The following is a 10,200-nucleotide window of genomic DNA, read 5'->3' on the forward strand; positions in this document are numbered from 1 at the left end:
AATCTCAAACATTCGTCGGCTACTGATTAATCTTTCATCATAAACATAATTGTACCTTAACAAAATCCTGTAAAATAATAAAACTACCTGACAAATCACATATTTCTTTAAACATTGACATACTTTTTTTATTTGAGGTATTTTTAAATACTTTAAAGCCATAAAAAAAATTAATCACCTTAACTAAAATTTCCGGTAATTATAAAGCATTGATAGCAAATAAGGCTAGACTTATTTATTAACATCGTGTTAAGTCATTATCCTCAAAATTTATTGCAAAATTTTATTGTGAAATTTTTATTCAACTTCCTAGATCCGAACAGTGTTGTCCATGCTGTTTTGTGGTAATGGGACATTTTGGTGGTAAGTCACGACTAAAACTCAAGGGTCAGACACTCCAATGGTATAGTACTGTACTTACTGTACTTTCTTATAAATTCAACAAGTACAGAAAGTACAGTACTGTTCTTTTGGAGTGTCTGACCCTTGTTGAAACTGCACACGACATGAGTTTCATGACATTTGAATGAATTTAGAGTGGTCACACTAGAATGCCGTGGAACACAGGTTGGACAACACTGTCTGAGATTATTATGTGGACTTATAACTTTAGGTTAAAAGGGGCCATTCACTTATTACGTAACCTTCTTAGAGGGGTTGGGGGTTGAGGGGTTTATCATGCTTGCAGCAATTCAAACTTCGGAAAAATAAGGGAAGGGCGGGAAATTAAAGGGAGTGGAATGACACAGAGTATAAGTTGGTACAGAGGATGACTTGATACACGGTATAGGTTGATACAGAGAAGGGTTAATACAATGTGTTGGTTGGTACCCGGTATGGGTTGGTACAAGGCATAAGCCGTTACTGGGTATCATTTGGTGGATAAAATGGGGTAATACATGGTATAGATTGATGCAGTCTATGGGTTGGTATAGAAGATGGGTTCGAACAGAGTATGTATTAGTAAAGGATACGGGTTGATACAGTGGATGGGTTCATACAGGGGATGGGTGGATAAAGGGTGTGGGTAGGTAAAGGGTAAGGTGTTGATACAAGGTGAGAGCTAATACAGGGTAAGGGCTAGTACAGTATATGGGTCGATGCCGAGAACAGATTAATACAGGAGATGGGCTGTTACAGAGTATGGATTGGTGCAAAGGGATGGATTAGTACACGGTAAGGTTAATACAGAGGATAGGTTACCTAATAACTGATCAACTCCCCATATACCATCTCATATGAAGCATATAACCTTATTAATATTAAAAATCTACATTTCAATTCTTAACAAAACATTTCTTATTCAAAATATCCTTAATATCCCTCAATTCAGCTCTCATATCCTTAATTTCCTGTGCCATCGAGTTCCTCTCATTCTCCATCAGTTCCTTCTCCTTCCGAGCATCCAAAATGTTCCTTATCTTCTTGCCTATCTTACTATCCAGCCTATTACAAATCAGACAACATTTTGAGTCTTTTGTCATCTTTAATTTACTTTTAATGCATCCAAAGTCACCGTCATCATCCTCAATTTCAACAAATGTTTCACTTGGTGACTGCTTGATCTGTTTGGATGTGACCAGGTAGCCTTTATTTGGCTGGATGTAAATCTTTCCATCTGGCATTGCTTGCGGAAAAACAGTCACAAAATGTTCAAATCTCTTCCAAAATCCAAAACCTCGCATTTTTCCCATAATCATTTTTTCGTATTTTCTTAAGACTTTGATTCTGGCACACAAGTCAATCAGCTCACCTTCAGCCTTGATTTTTTGTGTATCATCAACAGCAAGTGCACTGAGGAGATTAAATAGGACAATTGTGACTACAAATATGAATAACAGGAACATTATGCAGTAGTAAGCTCCTTTGGAGTGTAGTGACATTGCTGCTGCATCAAATTCACCGGTCAGCATCACGAATGTCTTGATTATTGCAATTCCAGGGTATGCAAAATTTGTGAAGTCATCTTTTGTGGTTTCTGATGATTCTGGGACTGGTTTTTCTAAAAAAAAAGGTATGGAATTATTAGAATGTTGAGGAAGAGATCATTTAAGATTAGGAACTCTAGTCCGAACAGTAAGCCAATCCATAAACCGAACTCTAATCCGAATTCATGAGTTGAACCCTTAACTTAATCCTACATCAAGCTATAGATCAAAACCCTAATCTGTAATAATTCAAATCCGATTCCGAATGCTGATTGGAATGCTAATCCGCACGTCAATCCAAACATTAATCCACAAGTCAATCTGAACCTTTTTCACACGTCAATTATATACCCTAATCCAAACGTCAATCTGAACCCCAATCCACACATTAATTCGAACCCTAATCCGCACATTAATCCGAACCCTAATCTGCACATTAATCCGAAAACTAATCTGCACATTATTCCGAACCTTAATCCGAACCCTAATTCGCACACTAATCCGATCCCTAATCCGCAAATTAATCCGAAACATAATCAAACAATATGAACCCTAATCCGGACGTCAATCCGAATACTTATTTGTACTTCAATCTGAACCCTAATCCGCACGCCAATCCGAACCCAAATTCACGTTCTAATCTGAGTCCCAAATGATACCTTAAACTATCCAATAATCCAATTTAAAAACTGAGCCTTAATTCGAACCTTTAACCAAATTCCATCTAATCCGAACCCTAATCCGTACAATAATCAGAACCCTAATCCGCACGGTAATCCGAACCCTAATCCGCAACTCTAATCTGAGTCCAAAATCATACCAAATCCACTAATCCAAATCCAAAACAGAGACATAATCCGGACATTTAACCAAACTTCTAATTCGAACCATAATCCGAACCCTTAACCTCCAAAAACTTACCAGTCACTCCATTCTGTTCCTCATTATCACCACCAAACAGCACAAAGAAGCTCAATGCAAATGCCACCAATAATATCGAGTACAACAGCAATGATTTCAAGAAAGTAAATGCAACCTTCTGCAGAATGACCATATGACATGAAATCGATAAAAATGGCAGCTCTCCAACCAGATGCAGGAACTCAAATGCAGCACACAAGATCGTAAAGGCACGCAGCACACGAATCTCATTAAAATCAATTGAATTTTCTAAAATTTGTGATAAAAATGCCAAAATTATGAAAATAATCTCAAAAATATTGATCGGTGACTTGAAGTAGCTGACATTAGATGACATAGACAGCAACAGTTGGAACAACTCCCTCAAAAACAGCATAAAAATCCCAAAAAATGATAAAATTTTAAAAATTTTAAAATTTAAACTTTCAAATTTTTCATCATCGGACATCGTATGGGACATGATGATGTACCGGATGAATGTCAGCATCAAGACTGTAAACATGATGAAATTTGTGTAGAATATCAAGCTTAATCGCTTCCATTTAAGGAATATAAATGTGGCAATTACAACATGAGCAATTAATGGACGTAATTCAGCATTTTTGGACATAATTTCAAGTGATTCAGCCTCGCCTGAACTTCCAGGTGGCTTAAGGATGTTAAAATCTATCGATATATTCAGTTCCTTTTGTTCCATGTCCTTTGGCACCTGAATCACTTCCACACGGCTGTCCAGTGCCTGTTCAAGGACGTCTGCCTTCATATCATCCAGTGGAGTTTCATGGAATTTATTTTTTGGCGCCAAAAATGCATTCATTTCGAGTAATTTGAGTACGGCCGTTGAGTTCCGATGATGTGCTGCATAGTGGAGTGGCGTCGACCCCAAGTCATCCGGCTTGTTGACATCGCAGTAAGGCAAAGCAATTTCAAAGCACTTTTGGTGATTAATTTTTGAATTTTTTGATGATTTTTGGTAGCTGGCATGCAGGATCTGGTGCAGTAAATTTTCGGACGTTGGAACTGACTTGATCATGGCTTGAAGGACTTTGTGGTAGCCGTAGGAACAAGCTAGTTCCGCTGGGGATTTGACAGCTGTGGATAATGTTTGGTTGACGTTAATTCCTTCAGAATTTAGTGCCACAATGACTTCGTCACTTCCGTTCCTGACTGCCTCGTACACAAATTCAGCACAAAATTCATGAAAATTTTCATCGTCAAAATTTTTTGACTTAAAATTTTTAAAACTTTTGATGAATTTTTCGTCATTTCTTTTGAGCAGCAAGTTCCTCATAAAGTCAAATGTCAAGTCAGCCTCAATTTTTTCGGGTATTTTCAGGCTTGGATTTTGTGCCTTAAACATTGTCAGCATCTCGTCAGACTTGTAGCTGTAGACATCAACGGCATAATTGTCCACGACAAATTCAATCAGTTCCTGACATTTTTTGACTTTTTGTTGGACTTTAAGCAGCATAAAGAATGGCGTACGGGAATGGTCGTCGGGTGTGTTGAGGTTGACGCCATTTTCGAGGAGGATCTTGATGCAGGCTGATAAGTCTGAGAAGTTGTCATTTGTGACTTCCTTGATTAGCAGATGTAAGGAGTTCTTGTCGCCGTACTTGACATTTGATCGACTTGAGTCAAAATTTTTGAAGAAAATTTCAAGATTTTCCGGTGAAAATGACTCGATGACGTAGAAAATTGGCGGTCGGAGGTCGACTTTGTTGTTCTAAAATGGAGAAAAAAATTAATTAAAATAAATTTTCAATGTCTAGAGTCTGTCTAGAGTCAATTTAGGGTATAGAAGTCATTAAGAACCAAAGAGACCGATTCCTTTGGTATTAGGACAGCCATGGGATATCAATTTGGGTCAATTGGTACACAATACATGATTAATGGTCGGATTGAAAGCCTTTTGTAGTCACTAAGGCTCCAAATTGCAGAATGAGTGCAGTAAGTAGTTAGAACATGGTACCCGGAAGGCTCACGGCGCATAGAAGGCCAACAATACGGTTCCAAGTCAGCGTGACTCTATCCTAAGGGTCAGACACTCCAGTGGTACAGAACTGTACTTATTGTACTTACTGTACTTTCATATAAATTTAACAAGTACAGTGAGTACAGCACTGTACTTTGGAGTGTCTGACTCTTGCTCTAGCCACATGGCAAACTGGATGAAACACAGCCTCAGACTAGAGCCGCGGCTTTATTTTCAAGCCAAATCCCTAAATTCCATTACTTTAGCCCAGAATAGCATAGAATTGCGACTAATCGATCCAAAACCCGGCACCAGCCTGGCGTGACTCTGGCATAATATCCGATTTAAACAGATACCCGACATCAAGACACAATCACACCGATTTGTTGCTGAATTTTGCATCTTTTAACCGATCTGTAGCTGGATTTTTGATCAATTAACTAGAGCCATTAACAACCATTCATACCAGATTCATAGAAATCAACCTCATCAATCCATCCCTAACCACACCTTAATCCAATATACTCACTTCATACAAATCAGCTCCATGTTCGATACACAATTCAATGTATTCTGATGAGTTTGGTTCTCTTAGAATCAGTTTGAATATTGAAGCTCCAATTCGGTCATCAATAATTGCATTTGGATTAGCTTTGAGTCGCTCAAGAGCAAATTTAAAGTCGTGTAAGTTCTTTCTGTTGAAAGCATCGTGAAGGGCGTTCTGAAAAGAGAAATTGAAATACAAAATTGTTGTGTTAATTCCTTAACAGATAGTAAGCCAATAATTAACCAAGTATTTAAATGTAATTGCTTATGAGAATAACTTGCGTCATCGATGAAGAAGGCTCGGACACAGAACTTTAAATGGTCCGCTAAGACCCTAAATGTGGCAGTCATATGGACACCAATTTTGAATAACTTTCATTTGATGTTAATAAAAAAGGTTTAGTGGAGCCCTTAAAGTTCCATAATCGAGCCTTCTTCATTTGTGTTGCTCGGATGTTAATTCAATATAATTGATAATCATAAGCATGCTCCTTATCTATGCGGGAAAAGTGTTCCAATCTAGATGATTTATTAACTCGATTATCTCGAGACCGAGACCGAGACTACCTGACATGTCTTGACATCGAAAACCCTTGATCGTATGTCCAATAATAAACTTGACATTTCTTAAAAAGTTAGCATTTATATCAGTTTTGTAAACTGAATAGTTCCAGTTTATTCTATTTGGGTAGGCTTCATAGAAATTCTCAAGTTGACTTCTGTCTAGCCACATTGACCCGAATAGGACAAGTCGCTTAATCGATCTAAAATTTGGTACCAGGTTAGGATGACTTTAATATGGCTTGTGCCGGATTTAAGTTAATTTGAGCCGGATTACATCCGATTCAAATCGAATTCGGCTCCAAGTTAGAGTTACGCCGGTCTGGAACCAGATTTTGAATTGATCATCCAATTTGTGCTGTTCTATTAAATACTATATGCTCCTATATGCAGTTCAACCGCACATAAAACTTCATTTTCTTCTCATATATCCCCAAATATCTTACCTCAGGACTCTCAAAGAATGATGGAATATTGATTGACGTAAGAGCCATAGCCATCTTTAACGACTATCCCAAAATGTCTATATTCAATGAATTGCCTTAAAAATTATTGGATTTTCCTCAAGTTTGCCTTTTTCTTTTGTATTTTTTCTTCTTCTTCTTCTTCTTTTCTCTCTTTCTACTTGATTAAATTCCTTATCTTTTTTATTATCGTCCACTCTTCAATATTGATCGAAATGATGAGGCAAAAACTAAGTATAAAGTATGAAATAATAATGTAAAAAGTTGTTAAGAAACTCGTGCGTGTTGACACTCAATAATGTTGAATTTCCTAAAAAATGTAGAAAAAAATGAGAAAATTAAAAGTTAAATAAAAGTTTTTTTTGGACATGAGTTAAGGATGTGGTTGAGTAATTTGATTTTTTAAGAATTTAGACAATATTTTATAAATTTTGGTGATTTTTTTGTTATTATTTTAATATTTTGGTCAGTTTATGTTGTAATATGTTTAGAATTATTCCTAATATACAATCCCGAACAGCACAAATCGGTTAATCGATGTAAAATCTAGTCACAGGCCAAAGTGGCTCTGATTTGGTGCTCAATTCACTTTCATTTAGCTCAAATCAGCTTAACTCAGTTGAAATTGGGTTTATTCGGTTTTATTCGGTTCAAATCGGCTTAATTCGGTTCTATTCGGTTCTATTCGGCTTAATTCGGTCCAAATCGACATAATTCGCCAAAATTCGGTACCATTTGGTTCTACTTGACTTAATTCGGTTCTATTCGGTTTTATTCGGCTTAATTCGGTTTAATTCGGTTTAATTTGATTCAAATCGGCTTAATTCGGTTATATTCGGCTCAACTAGCTTCAAATTGATTTAAATTCATCAAATTCCAGCACCATACCAGAGACACCTCATCCTGGTGTCAGATTTTGGATCGATTAATCGACTTGTGCTGTCCGGCTATCTATCTTGGACACAATGTACACTCCCAATACAACACAACATCCCATCAAATCATCAATATTCCCCATCATCATCATCCACAATAAACAAAATCCAATCATCATATCCAAAAATAGAACAAACAATTGTGAATTAAAGTCAAGGACATGAACATATCCGTCATCCATCATCATACATTCTAATCTTTACTTTTGTGAGTGTTTTTCGTGTACATATATAAATATGTAATGCATCACTTCATATCACATTATGTCATTTATTTGGTATGTGATGAAAATGGAGATGAAATTCAGGAATGAATGAATAATTCATGAATGTTTTTTTTTTGGGAATTTTGTGAAAGGAATTGTGATGTGATGAGTTTGTAGAATTTTGGGAGGAATAAGCTGACTTGGTTGTTCTTAAATGAGTGAATAGGCTGTATTTTTCATTGGTTTCAGGATAAAGTGATGAAGTCAATCAAGATTGAGTATGGGTTAGTCGACTTTAATCAAATAGACTCCATGTGGACTTCAAATTGACCCCGAATAGTCCAAGTTGGTTAATAAATCCAAAATTTAACACTAGGTCATCGTGACTCTGATATATTGTCGGGAATTAATTCAAATCTGGCAATAAGTCAAATCATGGCTCATTGGGACCGGATTTTTGATCGATAACCCAAATTTGTGCTGTTCGGTGACATTTGAACGTTTTTGAGGCTCTTAGACTGAGACAAAGGCTAAAAACGGGACCGAAGACGAGACCGACACTGAAACATCGAACCTTTAATGTATGTCCATCGAAACTTTATCCGATAGCGATTCTGAGGATCTAACGCACCCCAGCCATTATTTGATTGCAACTCCTTCGATTTTTCCCCTTCAAATAATTCTCGATATGCTCCTGATGTAAATCATGTCAACAATTCCTTACAAGAACTTAATTACACCCTTAAAAGTTGACCATTTGCATCAAAATTTCCATTAATTTCCACTTTAAACAGTTCCTTTCCAGTAACTTACTCTGTAATTATTTAGTGCAACTTTTCCTTCATTTTTTCTCAATAACAGTAATTCAAGTCTGTACTGGCATATCCAAAAGGGGAGAATTCTTAGTGAAGCTCTTTATAATGTATAATTTGAGACCACATGTGATGTAAAGTTGTAGTTCATGTGAATGTGTTTAAATGCTTTAATAAATCTTGACTTCCATTAAAGTAAAATCTTCTCCCAACCCAGAGGATGATGTCGTGCAGTTCAAGGATTAATGAGAATTAAATGGAATTTTTTGGGGGGAGGATGGGAGTGGAATGAAAGTAGATGGAATGGGGTGTGGTGCAGATAGGTCAGGATTGGATTTAATTGTGAATTTTATTGAAATTTGATGGAATTTTGTAAATTTTTGATGAATTTTTGCTGAATTTTTGCCGATGTTTGATGAATTTTTGTGGATTTTTGCCAAAATTTGCTGAATTTTTGTGGATTTTTACCAAATTTTGATGAATTTTTGTGGATTTTTGCCAAATTTTGATGAATTTTTGTGGATTTTTGCCAAATTTTGATGAATTTTTGTGGATTTTTTTCTAAATTTTGCTGAATTTTTGTTGATTTTTGCCAAATTTTGACGAATTTTTGTGGATTTTTGCCGAATTTTGATGAAATTTTTGAGAATTTTGGCCAAATTTCGATGAATTTTTGAGGATTTTTGCCAAATTTTCCACCCCAAAACTCCACACGCATGAGCTTAAAGCTACCAAAATCCATTCAAAAATCCCCCAAAAAAAGTACAAAAGACAATTGAAAAACTTGAAAGATTTGTAGCATCATAAAATACTTTTTATCTCTTCTATTCCTTTTCACATTACTGCCAAAAACTTTTTCCTTCCTTTTTCCTCAAAAAACCCTTCCCAATAATTTTTTCCATCCCTTTTTTCTCTCCAATTTCATTTTAAATTCAGCGATTGCACGCAATAAAGTTATATCCTCGCCTCGTATGTTGATTAAGGAACAAAGCAGCACAAAAAAAAATCCAATTTTCACATTTTTATTGTGAAATTCTGAGAGTCTTTTTGTGTATGTCATATATGGACTCGGTCATGTGAAACTCTTGCGGAACTGAATGGACATAGAGTTCTTATGTATGAAGTTTTGGAGGCCAATAAAATTGTTTTGGATTTAATTCACTGCTGTGTAATAAAGTTTTATGATTTTTGCTGTGGATTTTTTTGGGGATTTTTGTATTTTGGAATAGATGGAAGTGGATAGTTGGGTGTTGTGAATGGGTTAAGAATGTGATGAGGAATTTTAATTGGTAATGAAATTAAGGATTGACTGTGAATTATGAACTGCAACATTTGGGGATATTTTGACGTTTTGACTGAAAACTTGGCAAAAATCCACAAAAATTCATCAAAATTTGGCAAAAATTCATCAAAATTCTTCAAAATTTGGCAAAAATCAACAAAAATTGCCAAAAATTCATCAAAATTGGGCTAAAATCTTAAAAATTTGACAAAAATTCAACAAAACCGGCAAAATTGCATCAAAATTCCCAACTAAATCCAAAATCCACCCTCAATTTACCCCCAATTGCCCTCCAGCATCCCCAATCCCATCACAATCCCCTCCCAAAATTTCCATCCCGACAGCAAAATTCCCAAAAAAACTAATAAAAATTCTCGACTTTATGACATGAAAATTGCTCAGAAAAATTTCATTGTTTTCAGTCGCATTTTATGCCTTAATAAATGACACAAAAATTGTTAAAATGGGGAGAAAAAAGGAGGAATTTTAATGCTCTTTTGATGTTAATGACGTTATTAACAGTCGAATTGTTTCCGGAGCATTTTCAGCATTAATTATTGATTAAAAATA

At 35.8% G+C, this 10,200-nt stretch overlaps 1 protein-coding gene across 1 annotated transcript; it reads right to left on the reverse strand.

The window, feature by feature from the left end:
• Positions 1-1,192: 1,192 nt before the first annotated feature.
• Positions 1,193-5,994, reverse strand: LOC139100428 (transient receptor potential cation channel protein painless-like). Its single transcript, XM_070653059.1, has 4 exons — positions 5,938-5,994; positions 5,354-5,545; positions 2,850-4,575; positions 1,193-2,002 (listed from the first exon to the last, which is right to left on the reverse strand). Exons 1-4 carry the CDS (start codon positions 5,992-5,994, stop codon positions 1,278-1,280), a joined length of 2,700 nt encoding a protein of 899 aa, XP_070509160.1. The 3' UTR covers positions 1,193-1,277.
• Between the last annotated feature and the right edge of the window lie 4,206 nt (positions 5,995-10,200).

The sequence above is a fragment of the Chironomus tepperi genome, unplaced genomic scaffold, assembly GCF_022539635.2.
Source record: "Chironomus tepperi strain 1889 unplaced genomic scaffold, CSIRO-AGI_Ctep_v1 contig_7, whole genome shotgun sequence".
NCBI classification, from domain to species: domain Eukaryota; kingdom Metazoa; phylum Arthropoda; class Insecta; order Diptera; family Chironomidae; genus Chironomus; species Chironomus tepperi.

What these genes read in the sequence shown, in the direction of transcription:
- LOC139100428 (XM_070653059.1), bottom strand. Translation starts at nt 5,994, where the DNA reads ATGTCAAGTTTATTATTGGACATACGATCAAGGGTTTTCGATGTCAAG. An exon ending in ATGGAGCTGATTTGTATGAA is followed by an intron (nt 4,576 to 5,353) that starts GTGAGTATATTG and finishes TCTCCATTTTAG; the next exon opens with AACAACAAAGTCGACCTCCG. An exon ending in GGAACAGAATGGAGTGACTG is followed by an intron (nt 2,003 to 2,849) that starts GTAAGTTTTTGG and finishes CTTTTTTTTTAG; the next exon opens with AAAAACCAGTCCCAGAATCA.